Source organism: Labeo rohita, unplaced genomic scaffold (assembly GCF_022985175.1).
Source record: "Labeo rohita strain BAU-BD-2019 unplaced genomic scaffold, IGBB_LRoh.1.0 scaffold_367, whole genome shotgun sequence".
Classification (NCBI taxonomy): Eukaryota; Metazoa; Chordata; class Actinopteri; order Cypriniformes; family Cyprinidae; genus Labeo; species Labeo rohita.
In genome coordinates this window covers 48,425-72,917 of record NW_026129285.1, presented here as the reverse complement: position 1 = coordinate 72,917, position 24,493 = coordinate 48,425, and the positions used below count along the sequence as shown (strand labels likewise).

General features: G+C 39.1%; 2 protein-coding genes and 1 long non-coding RNA gene across 4 annotated transcripts; 1 reads left to right on the top strand and 2 right to left on the bottom strand.

Annotated features, from left to right (window-relative positions):
• Positions 1-7,368: 7,368 nt before the first annotated feature.
• LOC127160501 (macrophage mannose receptor 1) lies at positions 7,369-10,922 on the bottom strand. 2 transcript variants are annotated; one of them, XM_051103138.1, is made up of 5 exons: positions 10,819-10,922; positions 9,832-9,922; positions 8,606-8,959; positions 8,220-8,522; positions 7,369-8,134 (listed from the first exon to the last, which is right to left on the bottom strand). In XM_051103138.1, the coding sequence occupies exons 2-5, from the start codon at positions 9,863-9,865 to the stop codon at positions 7,767-7,769; spliced, it is 1,059 nt and encodes a 352-aa protein (XP_050959095.1). In that variant the 5' UTR covers positions 9,866-9,922; positions 10,819-10,922; the 3' UTR covers positions 7,369-7,766. The 2 variants fall into 2 exon arrangements, with proteins under 2 accessions (XP_050959095.1, XP_050959096.1); XM_051103139.1 differs by lacking the exon at positions 10,819-10,922 and having other exon boundaries at positions 8,606-9,042; positions 9,832-9,924.
• Positions 10,923-16,626: 5,704 nt separating this feature from the next.
• Positions 16,627-17,811, top strand: LOC127160503 (uncharacterized). Its single transcript, XM_051103140.1, has 3 exons — positions 16,627-17,155; positions 17,186-17,533; positions 17,734-17,811. Exons 1-3 carry the CDS (start codon positions 16,649-16,651, stop codon positions 17,809-17,811), a joined length of 933 nt encoding a protein of 310 aa, XP_050959097.1. The 5' UTR covers positions 16,627-16,648.
• Positions 17,812-22,398: 4,587 nt separating this feature from the next.
• LOC127160502 (uncharacterized) lies at positions 22,399-23,842 on the bottom strand. The gene is made up of 2 exons (XR_007826762.1): positions 23,758-23,842; positions 22,399-22,713 (listed from the first exon to the last, which is right to left on the bottom strand). It is a non-coding gene; the product is annotated as an uncharacterized LOC127160502 (long non-coding RNA).
• Positions 23,843-24,493: the final 651 nt, after the last annotated feature.

Here is a 24,493-nt window from a genome sequence, read left to right as displayed (position 1 = left end):
GGCAAAGCACCCGGGGACTTGGTAGGAGTCACGCGCCGGGGCAAGATGTGACTGATCGCCTCAGTCTGCTTCTGGACTGCCGAGAACTGCTGGGCAAAGTCCTCGACAGTGTCGCCGAAGAGGCCGGCCTGGGAGACGGGAGCGTCGAGAAAGCGTGCTTTGTCGACATCTGCCATCTGCGCCAGGTTCAGCCAGAGGTGGCGTTCCTGGACCACGAGTGTGGACATCACCTGACCAAGGGACCGTGCCGTGACTTTAGTCGCCCGGAGGGCGAAGTCAGTCGCTGCACGCAGCTCCTGCAACACCGCTTGGTCAGGACTACCCTTGTGCAGTTCTTTCAACGCCTTGGCCTGATAGACCTGCAGGGTGGCCATGGCGTGCAGGGCAGTGGCGGCCTGGCCCGCAGCACTGTAGGCTTTGCCGGTAAGAGCCGACGAAAGCCTACAGGCTTTGGACGGGAGGCGCGGAGAGCCCCGCCAGGTGGCGGCGTCTTGCGGGCATAAATGCACAGCAACCGCACGCTCAACCTGAGGGACTCCCTCGTACCCCCTGGCCGCCCCGCCGTCAAGGGTAGCGAGGGCTGAGGAGGTAGAACGTGAACGAGCCGAATAAGGAGCCCGCCACGCCCTGACCAACTCATCATGCACCTCCGGGAAGAAAGGCACTGGAGGCGAGCGCGGCGGTGCCGCAGACCTCGTCCCCAGAAACCAATCATCCAACCTCGAAGGATCGGGGGGAGGCACCTTAGGGACCTCCAACCCGATCCCCTCGGCGGCCCGGAGGAGCATAGCTGACAGCTCAGCGTCCGCCTCAGACGGGACAGCAACCGCGGAGGGGTGCTGCGCCGCCGAAGCGCCAGCTTCAGCTGCCGACTGTTCACCCTCTGATGCTGAGATAGACATCTCTTCCTCTGGGGGAGCACCAAAGGAGACACTCGGCCCGGTTTTAGACGGGGGAGCAGTCTGCTTGGGCATCACCACGGGACCATGCGGTGGAGCGGAAGCCCGCGGAAGCCCGTGGGGTTTTGCCCGGCGGAACGTTCTGCACCGTCACCTGGAGGTCCCCCAAGCGCCTCGCCGAAGCAGCCGCAAAGCCTTTACGGCTCGACGAACTGCCGCGGGAAGACGACGAGGGGAGCCGTCTCGCGAACGAGAGGCGGGACCTCAACGTGGCCATGGACATACACTTGCAATGAGCGCATGAACCATCCACAAACGCTGCTTCAGCGTGCTCTCGGCCCAGGCACGTGAGACAGCGCTCATGACCGGAAGAGGTGAGGAAACTTGCTCTTTAACGACGGTCCCATACCGGGAAAATGGCTTGCCCAGGGAAATTGCTCTTTTAGATCCCGGTTCGCCCAGGGAGGACGCGGCGCAACCGTGCGCTCAGTTGAGCTTGCTGGAATGCGAGAAGCCGGCACTCTGCGCTCGTTGTCAACAGGCAGCCGGCTCGCAGGATCTGTGCAACAGCGGATCGTTTCTTCTCTACGCGCTGACGGGAGAGAGAGCGTGACTCTTCTTAGCAGGATTTTTTTTTTTTTTTCTTTTCAGCTTGTGTGGTGAAGGCTCCGAAGCGAAAAATCTGATGAGTGGATGCGCGCCGCCATCTTATATACCCGTATGTACGGAGGAGTGGCGTTGCACGCAAGCTCCACTCGCCAATTTCATTGGCCTTTTTTGTAAAGCTCAGAGGTGATTGGGCACTCAAGCGAGTTCCCATATGTAACGTCGTAGTGAAACGACTGAAGGGGAATGAAATATTTCAAAGATTTTTTTCTTACCTTGTTTATAACACATGAAGTATTTTGTATTACTGCATTCGAAAGGTTCCCATTCACCATCAGCTTTCATAGCAGCACAGCATGTTTCCCAACGATCCATGTTAAAATCTTGGTTATATGTGACATCATCACCATTTGACCATTTCTTACTGCGACTTCCTCTATACGCACCAATCCAGCCACTAGGGCTGTCAATAGCATTAATTAACAGACTATTTAGTTCCATATTGTCTTGATGGTCATAAACTGTGACGAGGTCAGTGTAGTGTGTTTTACATTCAGTTTCAGCCACCGTTCTGTTAACGTCCTTCACTCCTATGTAGAATTGTCTCAGTCTGCTTTTAGCAGTTGAAGTATGAAAGGCTGAGGAGAGATATTCAGTTTTTAGCACCATACCATCTCATGCCAAATGTGTTGGAAAACATACGTGCCACTTTGATTTTAAGTAATCAAAACCCATTTGTGTTGTATGAGGAAAACAAACAAATAAACAATGACATAGACAAAATTAAATACTCACCGCAGAGGAGCAGCAGCACATGCAACAACATCATAGTGAGGCTCAGTGTGTTTAACCGCTATCTGCTGTTAAACACAGAATGTGTTGTTGCTTTAACAAACCACACAAGAAAGGATTTTTGAAAAGTAAAAAAAAAAAAAATACATTGTCATTTTGTTTGCATTGTCAAAATAAATAAATAAATAAATAAACACACACACACACACACACACACACACACACACACACACACACATATATATATGTATATATATATAGAAGGTGCACTAAACACCATCATGGTAACACACATGAAACTGAAATAATGCAATAATAATTAAACAACATTAGATGTAACATACAACTCTAATATACAAAACTGATCAGAAAAAACTAAGAAAAAACAGTTATTTCAACAACAACAAGAACAAAAAAATAAATAAATAAAAAATTTGAAATTCTAGGAATGTCAATTTACGGATATTCACTGTAAATTTTACGTTCTTTTTCAATTCACAAATTACATCCAATGTCCAATACAGTTTTTCATGTCATATATATATATATATATATATATATATATTTTATTTTATTTTATTTTTTTTTTTTACAGTGAATCATATACCAAAAAATAAAATTGAAAAATTAAAAAACATATGAAGCGAAGAAAAATTACCTAATGTGTTTTAGACGTAAATTACTCTAAAGCCTAAATATGGACATAAACAATCAAAATAAATTATTTAGCTTTCTAGATGACTCTTCTAAAAATATACTCAAGGGCTTCTAGTATTTCTTTCCATGTAGACATTCCCAAAATACAGTTAAACCAAAAATACTTTTTGCCTAAAACGAGCAGAATTATCTGCTAATGGTGCAAGAAAAAAAATCTTGTTTATCCTTTGAATTATGATTATTTTTCTTACCCCACTGGCGGTTACTTTTTGCTTGTTTTAAGCAAAAACGAACAAAATTTAGATTTTTTTTTTTTTTTTTTTTTTTTTTTTTTTTTTTTAAGAAAACAGGACCTAATATCTGAAGTGATTTTACTTGTCAAGTAAATGTATCTTGATTCAGAATGTTTAGATATTTATACTAGAAAACAACATACTAGAAGATCATGATCATGCTCTAATAAAACTGTAAGCTATTGAGGTATATGTAAGGTTTTGGATAGTAATGACTCAAGTGTTAGTACATACTTCTAAATTATTAATTACTAATTATTTGGATCCGTATTCTAAAGTGAAGATCATGGTAACCCACTAGTAACGACTCAAGTGTCACCAAAGCCGTCAGAAGTATGACTATCCAGAACCTCACAAAAACATCAATAATTTTAATGACATTATTCATTACTAAGAAGTTATCTTGATCTTCACTTTAGAATACGGATCCAAATAATTAGTAATTCGTTCTGAAGTATTAGGTAATACCTGAGTCGTTACTAGTGGGTTACCATGATCTTCACTTTAGAATTAATTATACATTTTGCATTATTTACATTAATTATGAACATGTATAGAATAGCTCTTAGTAGTTCTCTGGGAGATATGAAAAAATAGTAGTTACTGATTAGCTAATAGTGAACTACCATGATCAACTGAGCACTATTACTTACTGATTCGTTAATAAGAGTTTCTTATTACTATAATGTCAATAGTGCATTAGTCATTTGTTCCTGTGTAGTTATTCACTAATGACGGGTCTGTATTTTAAAGTGTTCCCAATTACTGTTAACTCTTAAACTCTCCCTCTAAAAAATCCCTTTAAAATTAGTTTTGTATAAAATGTTATAGATCTATACATGCTGTATTAAAACTGTTAACACAAGATATTCAAACAGTACATCTTTAAGTCTTTATCCCAAAAATATAATAAGAATTGTAGATCTGCATCAACAGACAGACAAAGCATGCGCTTCTTTTCACAAAAAAAAAACTGAAAAAAGTGGATCATTAGATCAGAGATAGCAAAGTGACGTCATTCTTACCTGAGGAGGTTATTTCATTTAATAATGCGCTGAAGGAAACTGAAGACTTTTATATGTAATTCTAAAGAGGGCAGGTGCCGACAGGCAATGTAAAGTTAATCAGTAACTTCATTTATCTGTTTGTTCATCATAGGAGTTTCATCCAGGTCAGAATAATATTTAGAAAGCCAAGTCAAATTATGCTGCTTTCTGCAGTTAAACTACAAAACTAAAGCTAAATTAGAAAGCAAACATATTTAATTCAATAAAATAAAGTGTTGCTCAGAAGATCCAGGCCACATTAAGCGTATTAATGTGTTGTGTATTAATCATGCTAATATTGTGTGGTTGTGTATATCTGTTAACATTACACTCTCAGAGCAAATGCTTTGAAAAGTTAAAGTTATAGGCTATAAATAAATGCTTGACGTCTTCTATCCCCATGTGCATGCAATAAATACAAATCTGTGGTTTTGAACTGGGAGAAAAGTTTACTTCCTCCTGATTGTAACCGGGTGTTTTCATTCATTCAGTGTTTGCATAAACCTACTGTACTGCCTTAGTTAAATATTAAAATAATCTATAATATGTCCATATTCAAATGCACCGTGACCCTGCAAGGTCCTTTTCTGATAAGCCTCAACTAATGCACTATTGAACTTGAAGTTCATGTTTGAGCAAGTTATGAGAATTAAAAAAAAAACTACAAATGAAGATGTGTTGAATCACTAGTGCACTGTAAAAAAACAGTGTTCGTGCTGCATTAAAATTTTAAGTTTACTCAAGTCAAATATCCAGGTTTTAATGTAGTACAACTTAACATTTTATGTTGACTAAACTCAAAATTTTAAGGCAGCATGAATGCTTACTTTTAAGTTGTGTTTTTTTGTACGGTGTGCTCTGTTTTGTGATTTGGAGATGGAAAAAAGCAAAGGTTCGGAGTTGTGATGGATCACAGACGCTGGCCGAGTTTGTTCTCTACATGACTGATGCTTCTGTATTCGCTCACACGGGAGACTTAGGCCGGGTGCAAAATGTGTTGCTCGTGTTATTTAATCACAGCGATCAAAGCGCATCTTTTCTTCAGCCTCAGCGCTATATGGGATTGTCAATAAGTGCAGTGCTGAGTCTGCAGTATGTGATTTAGGGTCTCTGTCATACAGGCCTGTATCACACATGCACAGCCTTTCTCCCTAGAGCTTTAAAGGAGTTTTTAACTTTATAAAGCATTTGAAAGTGTGACAGTGATGTAAAATGAGCCTTTTGTGCTGTGGCATGGTGTAATGCAACATATTGCAACTTAGAAAGACCCTTTTAACAGGAAGTTTATTATCAGAGCTCGACAAGTACGACAAAAAAAATTTAAATAAAAAGATGAAAAATTACAGATAAAAAAAAAAAAATTACAAATTATGTAACCTGGTCATAAAATCTTGAAACCTCAAGGTTTCTTAAACATTTGACTCTAAACTTGTTCATACATAAATTTGTTTATGTTTCAGGTGGTGCTTATATGTTCATAATTTAATGTCTATCCATTCATAAAAACAATTGTATATTTTAAATCACACATTGGATACACAAGCCTATAAATAGTTGGCGAAAAGAAAGAAAGATAGAAAAATTATGTATGCATTTTATTTTGTTTTATTTATTTATTTATTTTTAATTTTCTGTACTATTTTTCTTTTTTTTTTCTCTCTTTTTTTTTTTTTCATTTGATTTATTTATTTTGCTGTCTTTTTTTCTATTAAAAAGTCCAATATCAGTTTAAGGTAAAATAATAGATTTTCTTTATTATTTTTAGAATGCCCTTTTTTAATTTTTTTCTATACTAAAATACATATTCCAATATTGCTTTAATGCAAAATAGTGTAATTTAAAATTTAATTTAATTTAATTTAATTTAATTTAATTTAGTAATTTAATTTAATTTAATTTTTGCCTTTTCTTGAATTTTCTGTACTATGTTTGATTATTATTTATTTAATTTTTTTTACTGTTTTGTCTATTAAACAAAAATCAATCAATCAATTTTCCAATATCAGTTTAAGGTACAATAATATATATTTTTTATTCTTTATTATTTTTCTATACTAAAATATAGAATATATAGTTTATAAATAGATATATATATATATATATATATATATATATATATATATATATATATATATATATTTATTTATTTATTTATTTGTTTGTTTATTTTAGCAGTTTTTTTCAATATCGGTATAAGGTACAACAATAGATTTTCTTTATTATTTTTAGATGACCCTTTTTTCAGTTTTTCTATGCAAAAATAAATTTTCTGATATTGCATTAATGCAAAATAGTGTAATAGTTAGGCATACAATTAGCAACCATTTTATGAATGTTATTAAAGGAAATTTAGATTTTTTTTTTTTTTACTTTAATCATTTAATTTAATTTAATTTAATTTAATTTAATTTAATTTAATTTAATTTAATTTAATTGTTCTGCCATAAAGAAATAGTATGTTTTAAATCACACATTAGATACACAAGCCTATAAATAGTTGGCGGACAGAAAGAATTAAAATTATGTAAAAGGTTTATAAACAACAGATTAAGATATTCAATAATGTTGTTTAAAAAGTTTATTAGAGATCCTGCAGTTTATATGGATTAATTTAATTTAATTTTATTTGTATTATTTATTTATTTATTATTAATTAATTAATTAATTATTTATTTGCTTTTTTTTTTTTTTTTTTTTTTTTTTTTTTTATTCCCTTTAAAAAAAATCCAATATTGGTTTAAGGTACAATAATAGATTTACTTTATTATTTTTAAAAGACCCTTTTTTCTGTTTTTCTATCCTAAAATACATTTTCCAATATTGCTTTAATGCTAAATAGTGTGGTAGTTGTGAAAGGTGTACAATTAACAACCATTTAATGGATGTTATTAAAGGACATAGTCTTAGTACCCCATGAAGTACCCAGAATTCATTTACAAAAATAGATTTTCTTTATTATTTTTAGATTATCCTAATGTGTAATTAGGCCTACAATTAACAACCATTTTATTTTATTTTGTTTTATTTTATTTTATTTTATTTTTTTTATTTTATTTTAATTTAGTTTAGTTTAGTTTTGTTTTATCATTTATTTGTTTGTTTGTTTGTTTGCATAAATATGCAATCTTTGCAACACACCTGCATTGCATTGTCGCGATCACAGATAGCACACTTATGATATTAATGAACCGGCTGCATGTCTCAGTTTACTTATAGATACACCAGATACAAATGCTGTAGATATTAGCAGTGAACAAGTGGATGTCATGTGCATTCATAAACAACTTTTAATGCTAATTCTTAGTTTAAAGCATAAAGGTTTACAGTAGTAAAATCATACAGTGAATGACTCAATTAGATAAACATGAAAAAGGCAACAAAAACAGCAAGTATAGCTTTATTATACTTTTTTTTTTTTTTTTTTTTTTCTTCCCTCATTCTAGGGAGGCGGAGCGCTGAAAACTGTGCATTTATTACTTTACCTCACATAAAAACCTAAATTCAGATCTGCAGTCTTTATCACTCAATTCGAATGTGTCGTTCACTCTCTTCTCTAAGGCACCGCAGTGCTGGGACATTTGATGCTCCGGTGGACTTCCTCCTTTCCATTTGATCCAGTTTCCCACATAGAGCCCGTTGGACCAAATCCAGAATCCGAAAAGTCGACTCTGTCTAAGCCCCACCCACACGGGCCCCGAGATATTCTGTCTTTTTAGCTCTCGCTCCGTTTCTGTCTGATCATCCTCAGACTCGAAGCGCAGTAGTCCTGCAAACTTTTTGTCACAGTGATCCAGAGCCTGCTCCCAGGTTGCATAAACTGGACTAACATGAATGAACCTTTCTGAAGAGGAGAAAAAATGTCAATTAGTTGCATGCTTTGAGCATACGGTAGACATTTTTGAACATAAAATATTATCTCAACCTACTGTAGCAAAGAGCAGCACAGGTACTCTTTTTCGTTTCACAAGATTCATTTGGGCGATTTGAGAGAAGTCTAAAGCATTTTTCTTTGTAACCAGATTGTCCAGCATCAGTCCATGCAACACTGTAATTATACCGAAGGCCAATCCAGATAGAGTCACTCCCATTTACTGCATTCTTCACCAGTTGATTTTCCTCCTCATTTCTGATAGTGACTAAATCAGTGTGATTCTCTCTGCAGTACAGCTGAGCCTCAAACCAGGTTTTGTTTTCAGGAATTAAACTATAAAATGGTGTCTGATCTTGACCTGTACGAATGCGAGAAAAGACAGTCATTTTACTCACATGTGATATTTAAATATTTATAAGCTATAAAAATCTGATGGATAACCTTTTTTTTTATAACACATGAAGTACATTCTTGAAGTACAGTTGACACACTCCCATTTTCCACCAGTGGTTAGGGCACCACAGCATTTTTCCTCAGTAAAAATCCTGCTGAGGTTGATGAATGTGACCGGTTCACCGTCTGACCATGTACAGCCGTTGGCTCCAATCAAGCTACAATTATTAGATCCATTCACTAATAGTTTAGCTTGCTCCGTATTCCATTCTTTATCATAGATTGTGACAAGGTCCGTGTGGTTGTCTTTACAAGCCCTCAGTGCATCATCTATCCGCATTTGTGTTTCAACAAAGTAGAATTTTGTTCTTAGTCGATCTGAACCGCTTGAAATGGGAACAACTGGGAAGAGACGGTCAATTTTTTTATCTCAGCTGGAAGAGGATAATAGCTTTCATGTTCAACAATTTATCTGCATATTTAGACTGCAAAAAAAAAAAAAAAAAAAGTGTGTCTGGGACTTTTAGATGTAAAAATTCAATAAATCTAAAAATGCTGTTTCTTGATCAGCTGGGAGAGAAGGGAAAGTTTTTCTGTGTGCAAGTTACAGTCCCATATCAAAACCAAAAGCAGTTTAGAGTAAATAGCTGTTTCTATATATATAATGGCCCCAAAATTGGACACAAAATGAATCAAATCATGTTTAAAAGCAAATAAAATCCAAACGAATCAAATCAAATCCAACTGAATCAAAACCAATCAAATAAAATCTATATCTATATATATATATATCTATATATATATATATATATACACACATATATTTTTTAGATATTTATTGCTTCTAAATGTCGCATTACTTAAATGTCCAAACACTTAATAATATAAAAAAAGGTTAATATACTGTTGCATTTTTAATATGCATGTTGGTTATTAAAAATGCAACAGTATATTTTTTATTTGCATAAACTATATATATATATATATATTAATGCTTCTAAATGTCACATTACATTTTTAATGTCTTAAATGTCCAAATACTTAATAATATAAAAATCCTTAAAATACTGTTGCATTTTTTTTATACATAAGCAATACATGTGTATATATATATATATATATATATATATATATATATATATATATATATACATACACGCACACACATATTTTATTTTTATTTATTTATTTATTTTTTTAATATGCATAAACAACAAGATGTTTTTTCTTGTTATGCAAAGCTCAAACAGGTACATGTAAAAATAAACACTCACCCGAGAGGAGAAGCAGGGCAGGAAGAAGTACCATGGTCGGTTTATTTTATTAAATACTATTGATCTTATTCATGTGGTGTGATGAATCAATCTAAAGAAGAAACGTTTGTTATTATATATCTGTTGATTCAGTGAGGAGTTGGACTGATCAGTGGATAAAGAAACTAAAAAACAGCTAATTTGTGAAATCTGACATCATTTTTAAATTAGGGCTAAAATATAAACAATATAAAAAATAAAAGTTTGAGTTTGCCTAATATACGTGTGTAATTATGATGTATATATAAATACACACAAATTACTGTATATATTAAAGAAAAAAATGTTATGTACAAAATATTTTTATTTATATATAACAAATTCTATTACAATTATAATAAATACATATACTTGGAAATATTTCTTAAATATATACATGAATGTACTTGTATTTATATATACATAATTACACACAGTACACACAAGGCAAACTCAAACTTTTATTTTGTATGCGATTAATCGTTTGCCAGCCCCACTTTAAATTCATTATGATCCTCTGTTGTTCATACCAAGGCTAAAGACTTCTTGTGTGAAATAATGCGTTACTTTACTAGTTACTTCAAAAAAGTAATATTATTATGTAACGTTACCCCCAACACTGATGTCTGCCTAATATCTTCTAACACTCTTCTAAACTTTGCAAGTAAATGTCAACTTATTCTACTAACCCTTAACCTAACCTAACAGTCTGCTCTGAGAATTAGTAGACATGTAGTTGCAAATTAATGAGAATTAGTTGACATGTCGTTGCAAAGTTACTTATAGTTAATAGAATGTCTAAAATGGAATATCAAAATAAAGTGTAACCATCTGTTCAAACAGGATCGCATCAACAAACAAACAACGACACTCGATCAGATACTCAGACAAAACAGTATGTTAGTACAATGTAATTTTATCTCTATAAGTAATAAAGGTTCATTATTAGACAGAGATAGTGTTACTTACCAGGTGAGCAGGTTATTTGGTTGTGTACTGTACTGAAGGAAATAGCTGACTTATTCAAATCATGGCAGGGACAGAGACACACAGACAGGCGGTCTGGGTTTGAGAACACACCACAACTTCACTGGAAGTAGAGACGTCATTCCTGATCACAGGCAATGATTCTTACAGTTCATAATCAGTGACATTTGCTGGATCAACATACAGCAGATGAAACAAATTTATGCATTAAATGTATATTTTATGTTTATGTGTCAAGTCACAAAAGACTACTGTAGCTCATATACTCATATACTTAAAAAAGCTTATCTGAAAAGGTGAATTCTGTAATTATATAAGTCATTTTTTTTTAAATATTGCATTAAAATTGACTGCATTGTTGTACAGCTAGCAGAGCTAGAGAGCTAGAGTTTTCTATTTTGGAATTATTTGCATAAACACGCTGCCTTAGTCAAATATTAATAACATCCATAATGTGTCCTTATTCAAACATCTGTGCCATGCAACATATTCTGATGCGTCACAGTCTGCACTTACTCACTAGCTGTACCTATTTTTTAATTTAAAATAAATAAATAACAGCACACTTGGTTTGTGTACAACTAGATTGTAATGGGTTTTTAAAAAAAAACAAAAAAAAAACATCCCTATCACAATTTGTACTGCTTGATGTGGAAATCAACATGATCATATTAGTGCTATATTTATGCAGAGGCAAAATATGATTATTAATGCGGTTGCGTTCACACAGTTCGGTTTTGCAACAAATTCAAATCGGCCGGACGGGTTTTGTAGTTTACAGAGGGTATGCATGTGACGTCAATGCAAATGCTACAGCAGAACACACAAAACACCTCAACGAAAACAAGAACAAGCTTTGCGATTGACTGTACAAAGGGATTTGACAAGAAACCTGAAGTATATTTTTACAGATTGCTGAAAGCTACTGAAATTAATCGCTGCAATTCAAAGAAACAAATGGACTCCAGGCAGCGAAACACGGATTTGCGGTTATCATTTCATGTTAATATGTTGAATTGTGCAGTAAAATCATATTGGATTGAGTATATTGTGTAGACAAGTCATCAACTAAATATTTACCATCTTAAATTCTGCAGAACTGGATGTTTTTAAATAAACACTGACAAAAAAATATATACGTTTTCTCAGCTGGATGATATGACAATATATATATCATTGATATAAGTGATCACCAGGGTTTATACCAACCTATTCTGAGTTCACAGACAAATTTTTATTTATTTATTTTCCCCGGCTTCAAAATAAGACACATATACGTGTTAGAAAACAAGATTTCTAGTTGCATCAATATCCACTGATGACTGGATATTTAAGTTGTTAGGAACCTTATATCAGGTTCAGCAACCTTTAGTTTAAACTGATTGTGTGTAGTAAATTGTACCAGGGTTGCCAGGTTTCACAACAAAAGCCGCCCAATTGTTACTCAAAACTAGTCAAAAACTAGCCCAATCGCATTTCAAGAGGGATCCACCCTTAAAAATCGCGTTCCAGGGGATAAAAAACACATTTTTTTGTCGGGGTCCCCCGGTAAATCCGCATTTCAGGGGCTAAATATGACTTTATTGGGGTCGCTTCAACCCACAGACGTCAAAAACAACCTGCGGCAACAGTACAAAAGTATCCCAATTCGCGGGAAAACCGCGGATTTGGCAACACTGATAGTACCCGAGTGAACCGGTCGCATTTTTTAGGAAGCAGAGGATATTTATAAATGGGAGGGGGCGTTCTCGTTTCTGAAAGCATTTGATTGGACTCCTCTTCATGATTACCTTGATACCTTCATCTGTTTAGCCGGAAGTGAGTGTCTGTCGTGTTTAAATTCGTATTCTGAAAACGAATTTTTTGAATGTTTAAAATAACACTATAGCACACGGATGAGCTTAAAGCTGGTACATATGCACTTAAACTAGCAGTAGAAATTATTTTAGAACTGATTGTCTTTATGAATTTAAGAACTAATATGCATTTTAAAATTGAGTTCGGGTTATACCTGTGCTGTGTGAACAGAAGTGCACTGAACAGCTTTATACAGTGCAAGATCTGGTTTATTTCTAGCTGATGCCTTTCTTATTTTTAAAACAAGTATAGGAATGGACTATGGATAAATGTTTTCAGTTGGAACACATGGACTACAGCAACTAAAATGTTTGTTTTACCTTCAAAAGTCCAAGGTAAGATGGTTTAACAACATTTATATAGCCATGTAGGTCTGCAGCATATTTTTCACAACCAACAGTGTGGAAGTGTGAAGAAAGATGTTGTAATTATGCTTATTTCTAATTATAATAAAGCTAAAGTAAATATGTTATGTGGTACAAAAAACAAATATAAAGCTGCGCAACAAAAGTCTTAAATGTGATTGTGATTGAGCTGCTACATAAGTGGATACAATCAGAATCAACGTCAAGTTAACAGTTTGCAAAGTCATTAATAAGGCTTATGTCATAAAAGCTGTGTTTCTGAGCTTCAATACTTTGTCAGTTCCCTTTATTAAGTGTCTGCCAGATCATTGTCCTTTGAAATTCATCAAGTTTAGAATATGCTCCATTTGGCCAGAAGAAGAAATCCCTAAACACACTTTCTGTTTTATGGAACCCAACCAAAGTCATTAACCCATGAACACATGAGATAACAAGACTGTCAATTATGTGGAAAAAGCATGCTTTTGCAAATATGGTGAAACATTTGGGAATATTCCTTGGGAATGTGTACAGACAGTCAAATGGAGGATAAATGTGACCCTGAACCACAAAACCAGTCCTAAGTAGCACGGGTGTATTTGTAGCAATAGCCAAAAATAAATTGTTTGGGTCAATATTATCGATTTTATGCCAAAAATAATTAGGATATTGTCACAAATCTGGTCGGTGTCCTGTTCTCCGCTCACCACCAGACGTCGCTCTCACCTCGTTCTCACACATTGACTATTGCACTACACCCCGGACTCCATTTCCCATTAGCCACTGCTCTTACCATTTGCACCAATCACGGACAGTATAAATACCCTGGTCTTCCTGTCACCCCTCGCCGAGTATTGAATTGTATCTATCGTTCATGCAAAGCGTTTCTCCGTGTTTCCCCGTGTCTTGTTTCCTGGTTTTGCCTTGTTGTTTTGTTTAATCTGTCTTTCGGAACTTTCGCCTGCCTGACTCTTCTCCTGCCTCGCCCCCTGGATAACGTTCGCCGCTGTTCGACCCACGCCCGGATTATGGATTACTCTCTGCCTAGCCCTTATGCACTGTCTGCTCCCGTCTCTACCCTGCCTGCTTTTCTATGTGTCTGTCTAGCCCTAATAAAGGTTTGCAAATGGATCCGCTCGTCTCTCGTCTCGTTCTCCCCGTGACAGAATACTCGGCCACAACAGGATCCAGCAACTTACCACCCGGACATTCAGAAGATATGGACACAGACAGGATTTTATGTAGGATCAAACAGAGATCTGGCACACTGGAACAGTACACCCGTGAGTTTCTCTCCATCTCAAATTATTCCACCCTCCCGGACTGTATTCAAATTGAGGTGTTCTGTGACGGTGTGAACGAGCCGTTAATAGCAAGGCTTAGACGCGAGGGTCCGCGCTCTTCGCTCGAGGCATTTATGAACTTTGCGTTGTCGTGTGTGGGTTCGCCGTGCACCATGGGGGTCGCAGAGAGGGAACGCAACAACGCGGTAATGGCATCCGCGCATCCCACCCGCAGATTGGCGGTCATGCCGGAGCACGATCCCACAAACACGTTTGCCACCTGGATCGCTCGTGAAATGGCGGCCGTGCAGGAGCGCGCTCAAGCACTGGCGAAGGTCACAAGATGGCGGCCGCGTCGGAGCGCGTTCAGGATACAGCAGCGACAGCGGAGCCCATGCACAAAATGGCGGCGACTGCGGTGCCCGTTTGCAGGACTGCGGTGCCCGTTTGCAGGATGGCGGCGGCGCCGGCGTGCGCTCACAAAATGGCGGCGACGGCGGAGCCCGTTCACAAGATGGCGGCGAAAACAGAGCTCCGTCACGTCACAGCTGCCATATCAGAGCCATTTAAAGTTGCAGCGGCATTTCCTGAGTCAAGTCAAGTTTCCAAATCAAGCCAAGTTGCAGCTGCGTTTCCCGAGTCAAGTCAAGTTTCCAAGTCAAGTCAAGTTGCAGCGGTGTTTCCTGCGTCAAGTCAAGTTTCCAAGTCAAGTCAAGCCACAGCTGCTGTTCCTGTGTCGAATCAAGCTGGAGCATCTCTTCCTAAGGCAAGTCAAGTTAAAACTGCGTTTTCTGTGTCAAGCCAAGTCAGAGCCATTGCCCCTGTCGCAAGTCAAATTACAGCCATCTTTCCAGAGCCACTGCACAAGATGGCCGCCGTCTCCAAGCAACTGCATAAGATGGCTGCCGTCTCCAAGCCACTCCACAATGTGGACGCCATTCCAGAACCTGTGGTCAACACCCGGACGCCACCTGTGGTCATGATGGCCCACGTGCTGGATACACCCCTAATGACAGTTTGGGCAGCTAAAGTGGCGCTCCATGTCGCGGCGGCTACCCCTGGCTCAAGTCAAGACACAGCTGCCGTTCTCCACGAGTCGAGCCAAGTCACAGTTGTTCCCCACGAGCCAAGTTACGCTACAGCTGTTGTTCCTGAGTCAAGCCATGTTGTTCCTGAGTTAAGTCACGCGACAGCTGTTGTTCCTGAGTCAAGCTATGTTGTTCCTGAGTTAAGTCACGCTACAGCTGTTGTTCCTGAGTCAAGCTATGTTGTTCCTGAGTCAAGTCACGCTACATCTGTTGTTCCTGAGTCAAGCCAGGCTACAGCAGATCCTCATGAGCCAAGTCAAGCTGCTGCTGTTGCTCCAGAGTCAAGTCAGGCTACAGCTCAAGCTTCCAAGTCCAGTCAAGCTTCCAAGTCCAGTCAAGCTTCCAAGTCCAGTCAAGCTTCCGCCATCATCCCTGAGCCCGAGTCTGCACTGCTCAAGAGGGCCGCCACGCCAGTGCTTGACGCAAAGATTACCACTAACGCCACGTCAGCCCAGCCCGCGCCTGCTAACGCCACGTCAGCCCAGCCCGCGCCTGCTAACGCCACGTCAGCCCAGCCCGCGCCTGCTAACGCCACGTCAGCCCAGCCCGCGCCTGCTAACGCCACGTCAGCCCAGCCCGCGCCTGCTAACGCCACGTCAGCCCAGCCCACGCCTGCTAACGCCACGTCAGCCCAGCCAGCGCCTGCTAACGCCACGTCAGCCAGGCCACAGCCGGTCAAGGTCATGTCTGCCTCTTCTGAACCTGCACCAGCTGCTGTTTCTACCAAGTCAAGTCACGTCACAGCCGTTCAAACCAAGCCAAGCAAGGTCACAGCCGTGGCTCCCGAGTCAAGCAAAGTCACAGCCGTGGTTCCTGAGTCAAGCAAGGTCACAGTCGTGGTTCCTGAGTCAAGTAAAGTCAATGATCTTCACAAGCCAGTTCAAGCCACCGCAGGTCTTCACGTATCAAATCAAGTCACCGCTGATCTCCAAGAGTCAAGTCAGTTCACTACTGATCTTCACGAATCTGGTCAAGTCACAGCAGCACTCACTGAGCCAAGTCAAGGTATTACTGTTGTTTCAGAGTCAAGTCACGCCCTGCCCGACGGCCTGGTCACATCTCGTCTGACCCTCCAGAGCCCTGTCATGTCTCGTCTATCTGTCCAGAGCCTCACCATGTCCCGCCTGACGGCCCAGAGTCCAGTCGCGTCCCGCCTGACGGCCCAGAGTCCAGTCGCGTCCCGCCTGACGGCCCAGAGTCCAGTCGCGTTTCGTTTGACCGCCCAGAGCTTTGTCACATCATGTCTGCCAGTGTGATGGCAACCGCCATCCTCAGCATCTGGGCCGCAAGCTACGCTCCAGAGATCTTGACGACGACTCCAGAAGTCCTACCCGTCGTCAAGTCTGTGCCAGAGGTCTCGTCTGACCTCCCTGAGCCTGGTCACGTCATGTCTTCTAGCGTGCTGGCGATCGCCATTCTCAGTGTGTGGGCTGCACACTCAGCTCCAGAGGTCTCATCTGTTCGCCAGCCAACTCCAGAGCTCCCGTCTGATCTCAAGCCTGCTCCAGAGCTCCCGTCTGATCTCAAGTTTGCTCCGGAGGCCCTGTCTGACCACGAGACAGACCCAGAGGCCTCACCAGTTGGAGAAGCCGCGCCAATGCCTCCTGAGGTGTCAGCTTCGGCTGTAGGTCCTCCTAGGGAGGCGGCGTTCTGCCTCAAACTCTCTGCTTCTCCCCTTATTCTGTCTGCCTCCTCTGTCTCTACTGTTCCTAGGTCCCAGGCCATAAAGCGGTTTCCTGCTCCAGAGGTCCCGCCTGGTCCCAAGTCTGCTCCAGAGGTCCCGTCTGGTCCCAAGTCTGCTCCAGAGGTCCCGTCTGACCTCAAGTCCGCCCCCGAGGCCTTCCCCGTAGGAGAAGCTGCGCCAATGCCTCCAGAGGTGTCAGCGTCAGCTGTGGAACCTCTTATGGAGAGGGCGTTCACCTCAATACTCTCTGCTTCTCCCCTTCTTCTGTCTGTCTCCTCTGTCCCTGTTCTCCCCAGATCCCAGACCGTAACGCGGGTTCCTGTTTTTCCCCGGAGGGCCGCTCCGCCTCCTGCTCTGCCCCGGAGGACTGCTCCACCTCCAGTTCCGCCCTGGAGTACGCCTGTGCCTCATGCTCCGCTCTGGAGGACCCTTGCCCAGCCGGTTCTGCCTCAGTCCCCTGGCCCCCCCACCGCTCCCCTGGACTGTTGTTTCTGTTGGAGCGTCTGGAAGCCGCTCCTTGGGGGGGGGCTATGTCACAAATCTGGTCGGTGTCCTGTTCTCCGCTCACCACCAGACGTCGCTCTCACCTCGTTCTCACACATTGACTATTGCACTACACCCCGGACTCCATTTCCCATCAGCCACTGCTCTTACCATTTGCACCAATCACGGACAGTATAAATACCCTGGTCTTCCTGTCACCCCTCGCCGAGTATTGAATTGTATCTATCGTTCATGCAAAGCGTTTCTCCGTGTTTCCCCGTGTCTTGTTTCCTGGTTTTGCCTTGTTGTTTTGTTTAATCTGTCTTTCGGAACTTTCGCCTGCCTGACTCTTCTCCTGCCTCGCCCCCTGGATAACGTTCGCCGCTGTTCGACCCACGCCCGGATTATGGATTACTCTCTGCCTAGCCCTTATGCACTGTCTGCTCCCGTCTCTACCCTGCCTGCTTTTCTATGTGTCTGTCTAGCCCTAATAAAGGTTTGCAAATGGATCCGCTCGTCTCTCGTCTCGTTCTCCCCGTGACAGATATTAAGTAGAGATTGTTAAATAAAAATAATTTGTAAATTTCCTACCGTAAATGTATCAAAACTTAATCATGCATCACTAAGAACTTCATTTGGACAACTTTAAAGGTGCTTTTCTCAATATTTATTTATTTATTTTATTATTATTATTATTATTATTTGTTTTTGCACCCTCAGAATCCAGATTTTCAAATCAGCCAAACATTGTCCCATCGTAACACACCATCCATCAATGGAAATCTTATTTATTGAGATTATGTATAAATCTCAGTTTTTAAAAAACTGACCCTTGTGACTGGTTTTGTGGTTCAGGCTCACAAATATGCTATTAGTTTACTTACAATCAAACTTGTTGGCACAAACATCACCGCTCAGATATTCTTTAGATTGTAAACATCTAGTTGCATCCTGAAGTGTGTTGTTTCAAGTGCGCTTGTCTGTTATCACAGAAACCCAAGAAGGATGGACATCCAAGAGGTATTGTAGGTGGAGAGATAACATTCAACCCCTATGAGAAAGCCTTTGATCTCTACTCCCTCGCCCCATCCCAAGATCCAGAAAGTAGAGGAAATCTCAAGAAGACTCATCACAGATGCTGCCTTCCTTTCTCTGTGGAGGTGAGAACATCCTGTTATGTAGTAATCTTCTGAACAGATGTCATCAGACCATTATGTTCTAAGAGTCAGACACAAATGTGAGTCTTTGAGGTTTTTGGTCTCTCTGCTTGTGTTTCAGAGAGTTTTCTACAATTCTTTTACTCGTTGGAGTTATTTCCGAACCCTCACAAACCACTTAACCCCCATGAACTTTATCTGTTTTTCTAATTTAATTTTTTCAGTTAATCAGTCCAGACGTTTATCCAAAGATCTCTGAAGCCTGATGTTCTACACACCGGGATTTTATATTCAGCGAGTATGATTAAAGAAACGATAACATCTAAAGAGAGAGTTCAGTTTGAAACCAGGCTTATTTTTGTGTTCAAACCTTTAAACAATGCATTAAAAATGCAGGTAATGTCCACAGCAGCCTACAAACACACAAAAGTCTTTTTCTTTCACTGTTACAGGAGTTGTTTGACTGGATTCACCATCCGAGCCTAGGGGACCATTTTGTTCAAGACTTGCTAAAGAAACCGCCTTTGACCTCTGGCCTGTGCTTAAAGGAGGATTGGGTATAAGAGGTTTGGATGCTCAGTAGAGCTTTAGGAGCATTTTCTGTTTAGATTTACAGCATTTGAGCTGTTAAAATCTGACTCTCACACCAACCGAAAAGTCTCCAGAGCCAAGAAGTGAATCTAACTCATCAGTATGTAGTGAAACTTCACACCAGAGCCAAAACATCTGTGGTTCTCACTGCTCTGTTTCAGTGTGACTGCATAAGATAGTCATCAAATATGTCTGATGCTTTAAAATGGATGCTTGGTGCCTTTAAATAATTCAGGGGTGCAAGTCAGTGCTGCTTGACAGAATTTCTGATTATTTTTACATGAAATGTTCTTTTAGTTCACGTATTGTATTGGTCACCTGATCATCTGTTTGACAGATGATAACAAACCTGTTTTTTCTTTTTTATTCTGTCTGCTCCTTTTCATCTACCTACTATTAATTAAAATGTGCAGGCTGGTTTTATTGTGATTGCGCAAACGAAATCTTCTTTTTGTCAATGAGTTGTTAATTTCATTCAGAAATATGTCTGGGAAAATAAGTTTGAGAGTGTTTGTATATTTTTAAGATGTTATAAGCCTCATTGTCTACTGAAAAATGTCCATTATATGCTCAATATTATATAACTATACACAATTTCATACTTATTTTCTTTCTGATAACTCATAAATATCAGAAAACTGCAGGAATTTGTGCATTTAATGAAGAATCTTATATGGTGTCCAAAACATCTTTTTTTTCAAAACATCTTTTTTCAGATGTCACTGTATGTTAAAGACTTCAAACTCAAATATATTGTCTCGTGAATAAAGTCTCACGGGATCTTCTGGCGTCTCTTTGGAGTGATTCTTGAATGAACAAACCATAAATCAGCTCATATAAGACTCTAAATAGTTGCCTAATAAGAAATAAGCCACAAAAGCATCAAACCAACACCATCAAAACTGACAGTCAGCTCATTACACGAGTCAGAAAACAGTGACTATGATTCATCCGAATAAATAAATGAGCTTTAAGGCTCATCAAACATCATGAGGAGACTCTCTGACTCTCAGAGGCATATGAGGGTGTTTGGTAGTTGACCAAGATCATATAAAGCATGTGAGAAGTTCAGTCACAATCAAGGTATTGTGGGAATTAACATTTTTGAAGGAAACGCAGCTAGCAGCAAAACCAGTGTCTCAGTGGTCTGAGTGTCAAGTCTTCAAACCTCACTTTTACTGCAATGATGTTTGCATGCTTAAAAATCAAAAAAAGAAAGTAATGCTCGAAAGTGGCTCAGTGGCTTAAACGTCTGTCTTTAAGTAGAAAACTTTAATTTTGATGGTTTCTGACATGAATAAGACAGACAATATTCCAAATACGAGAAGTGTGCATGTGCAAGAGCCAGTGGTCTGAACATCAGTTACTGATATGGGTGCTACTGCTTTGAACCACTCTCCTGCAGAGGAGAAATAGTTTAGTTTTCACTAGATTATGACTGAATAAGAAAGACAAAACTCCAAAATGGAGCCTCAAGCAGTGGCGCAGTGGTCTGAGCATCTGTTCTTTGCAAGAGAGTTCCAGGTTCAAATCCTGCTCTAAGGTGGGCAAATATTTAGTTTTACAAGTCTTTAAAGAAAAAAGAAGAAGGTCTGCAAATAACCCTGTGGTCCAGTGGTCAGCACACTGGTTCATGGTTGGGGAGTTCCAGGTTCAAATCTCAAATTGAGGTCAGAGAACATTTAGTTTCACTAGTCTTCAAAGAAAAATAAAATCAAAAGTTCAAAAAACAAGACAAGAAGTTAAGGATGAGCCTGTGGCGCAGTGGTCAGCGTGTTAATCGATGGTCTGGGAACTCCTGGTTCAAGTCCCATGTCGGGGTGGAAAAATATTTAGCTTCAGTAGTCTTAAAAGAAAACAAAATCAAAAGTTTAAAAAACAGAGAAGTGACTGTGAATGGTCCTGTGGCCCAGCGGTCATTGCATCACTTCATGGTCTGGAAGTTCCTGGTTCAAGTCCTGCATTAAGGTGGAAAAATGTTTAGTTTTGCTAGTCTTTAGAGACAAATAAAATCAAAAGTTCAAAAAAAAAGAAAAGGATCTGTGGATGGGCCTGTGGCCCAGTGGTCAGCGTATCGGCCCATGGCCTGGGAATTCCCAGTTCAAATCCTGCGTTAAGGTGGAAAAACATTTAGTTTCACTAGTCTTTAGAAAAAAATAAAGTCAAAAGTTCCAAAAGAACAGCACTAAATGTGGAAGTGCCAGTAGCTCAGCGGTCTGAGTGCACCCTTTCCGAAAGGGAAAGGATCCTGGGTTCGAATCCCAGTCTGGTCACTGAAGCACGGTTGCGTGACGGTCGTCTGGGTGTGAGCTGTGACAAGCGGCAAAGCGGATCAGAACACAACCTAAGACAAAGGAAGGTCAGACAGAAAGGGGGGAGTGAAGATCCAGACGCTCCCCCTGGGACTTCCAAGGCAATATCAAGCAGCGGTTATACAGAAGGAATCAAAGTTTTAAGTTTCGACTTCTAAAATTTATCCAGAAACAGACTAAGTAAAAAAAAAAAAATTCCTTTCAATTATTATTATTTTTTTTTTTTTTTTTTCCCTCCCAAAACTATTTAGAAATGCTAATTAATTAAAAGCCCACCCACTTTAGTCTCCACCCACACAGCAGCACATTTTACCTGCAAAATGCTCAACAGGATCTGATCCAGTACTCTTCAGACTCCAGTTCCATCGGTAAACCAAGACCTGCACATAGAGAAGGGTGTTTGGCCCATTTGTAACAGATTTTTGTAGGCCTGTAAATGAGATGTTTTCTCACACAGAGATGAACATCAGTTTAAGACTCTTTGATCCATGGCAGAATCACTGATGGCTGAACAATTCAGACTACAGCTGCATTACATGAAAGGCATTCAGATGTAAATGCTACTGATAAAGTGTACTTTTTTTTAAATACATGGCATTCTGTTAAGCAGAATGGTTTCTATCCAAAACATCCAAAGACAAATCACCTGAATGTGTCAGAAGATGCACCCAAACCTCATTTAAAAGATTAAAATAAAAAGGTAACACCAAAGCTTCAGCAAACTGAGATGAGACATCTACGAATCATGAACAGCACACAAATGTCAAGTTTATCCTTTTATTGTGTACACACACCTTATATTTACAATCTGCAGTGATCATTCTTTAACAAAATGCATTTGTTTAAGCTAACAGCCCAAAGCATTACCCCAAGAATGGGTCCAAGCTGGTTTAATCAGACAGGACCAAGAACTCAAAGGTGCATTACAGCAGCAAACAGTGCACTTCACTGCGTCCAGAAAAAGGTCAGAGGCGAATGAGGGTTCAGCGTTCAGCGGTTGCCTCCCTCATCATAAGACGCTCCCCTGCTTCTCCTGCCAACTCCTCATGACCTCCAACAGCTCTGAACCAGAAATTCCCTACAGACAGAGAGCAGAAATTCCAAAACAGCTCACATTTCACTAACAAGCTCTTCCTGTAGGAAGCCACAAGTCTCAGACATAGAAGATCAATGTTAAACAGAAGTGTGGTGAAACGATTCAATTAATAAAGCTTAACAATATACAAAATCTGTTAAATGTCTGTGAAATGACCATTTCCAGAGTTTTGTGGAGTTGCAGCTTAACGTCAAACAATTCAAATAATGTTCACAACCATTATCTACAGTTATTTAAAAAAGAAAAAAAAATTCATATTTCAGAAAAGAGAATTGGTGAAGACACGTGCTGAAATTAATCCATTTCAGGTGGCGCAAACATATAAAGGATTATGCAAAAGTAGGACCAAGTCATTATCTGTGGATTTGCAAGATCAGATTTATGAAAAATATTTTATATATATATATATATATATATATATATATATATATATATATAATACCAAGTTTTCATAAGAGTAGTGTTTTATTTATTTATTTGATTTTGAGATATATATATATATATATATATATATTTAATTTATAAATAAATAAAAACACACTACTCTTATAAAAACTTAGTACGTTTTTATTGCACTAAAAGTGTAGAGCAACCATGTTTTGTTAAATAATTAGCATTTGTATAATCACTACAAAAACCACCTTAAACTATGGTTAGTGCAGCAAAACCATTGTTTATTTATAGTTACCACAGGTTAACAACAATTTTTTTTTTTTTTTAATTGGTTTTATTTGTAGTAAAACCATGCAGTTCATTTATGTAAGGCTACTTGTGTAACAAACTAAAGCCCAAGTTGATCTTAATTCCACTGATGACAATGGTTCTACAATCAATTTAAGCTTACGATGCTTTTGGGAAACGCAGCCCAGCATTTATAATTACGACGATACATCAAAAATGTACACATATCAGTTTCGATATTAGGCAGCGTAAACACACTAACGATAATGAGATACAACATTAAAAACACCTTAACAGTTACTTAAAAACAAAGTGTTTTCATGAAAAACAAATATATTAACTTACCGCGTTCAAAACTGACTTCTCTCTTTGGTGGTGCAGCTTCTTGTTTGCTAGGCTAATCTCTGGCAGGTGTGGGGTAATTAATTACATGATCAACCAATAGGATTACTGGTTGTGAGTTAGCCCCGCCCACTTCGGAAGGAACTATCTGCGATTGGAAAATAATATCATCATCATTAGTCGTGAATGTAATAAATATTTTTTTCAAATATTATTATAAATATTTGAAAGAAATATTTTACGATCAAAAAAAAAAAAGCGGATCACTGTCATGCGTTTCTTATCACGTCAGATCCATGTGCGTCTAATCATGTAAACTTAAACGTCGGGACGGCGTTTAGATGTGAATTATGATCTTCTTACAGACACCAAACATCACAGAAAAAACAAACGCGCGTGTAAAACAGAGCTGAGAACTAAGGAGTCAAACTAATGAGCTGTTTGATGGAGGACTGAGACTTGATTCACGATCTAATTCCAATATCCCAAACGATTATAAGTGATTGCATCTGAAGTGAATTTATGCATTTAAGCAGAAATCAGATTTCTTGACACGGAATGTTTACTGGTTATTTTCTTGCTGTTGTCAAATAAAGCTTGTTTTCTTGACTGTTGAACTTTTCTAAAAGCTCCCGAGTATGTTTGTTTGTTTGTGTAAATGCAACATTTCATGATAAATGCCACTGCAGACATGTCCTCTGTGTGGTTTTGCCACAAAATATATCTGTAATGTCCTATT

Bases quoted from the DNA above. Each gene is read 5' to 3' on its own strand.
- LOC127160501 (XM_051103138.1), bottom strand. From the start codon at position 9,865: ATGGTACTTCTTCCTGCCCTGCTTCTCCTCTCGG. The intron at 8,523-8,605 runs GTTATCCATCAG...GCATTCGTACAG, and splicing joins CATGTGTTATAAAAAAAAAG to GTCAAGATCAGACACCATTT. The intron at 8,135-8,219 runs GTAGGTTGAGAT...TCTCCTCTTCAG, and splicing joins CTGTGCTGCTCTTTGCTACA to AAAGGTTCATTCATGTTAGT.
- LOC127160503 (XM_051103140.1), top strand. From the start codon at position 16,649: ATGTCTGCCAGTGTGATGGCAACCGCCATCCTCAGCATCTGGGCCGCA. The intron at 17,156-17,185 runs GTCCCGCCTGGT...TCTGCTCCAGAG, and splicing joins AGCGGTTTCCTGCTCCAGAG to GTCCCGTCTGGTCCCAAGTC. The intron at 17,534-17,733 runs GTTCTGCCTCAG...ATTTCCCATCAG, and splicing joins GGAGGACCCTTGCCCAGCCG to CCACTGCTCTTACCATTTGC.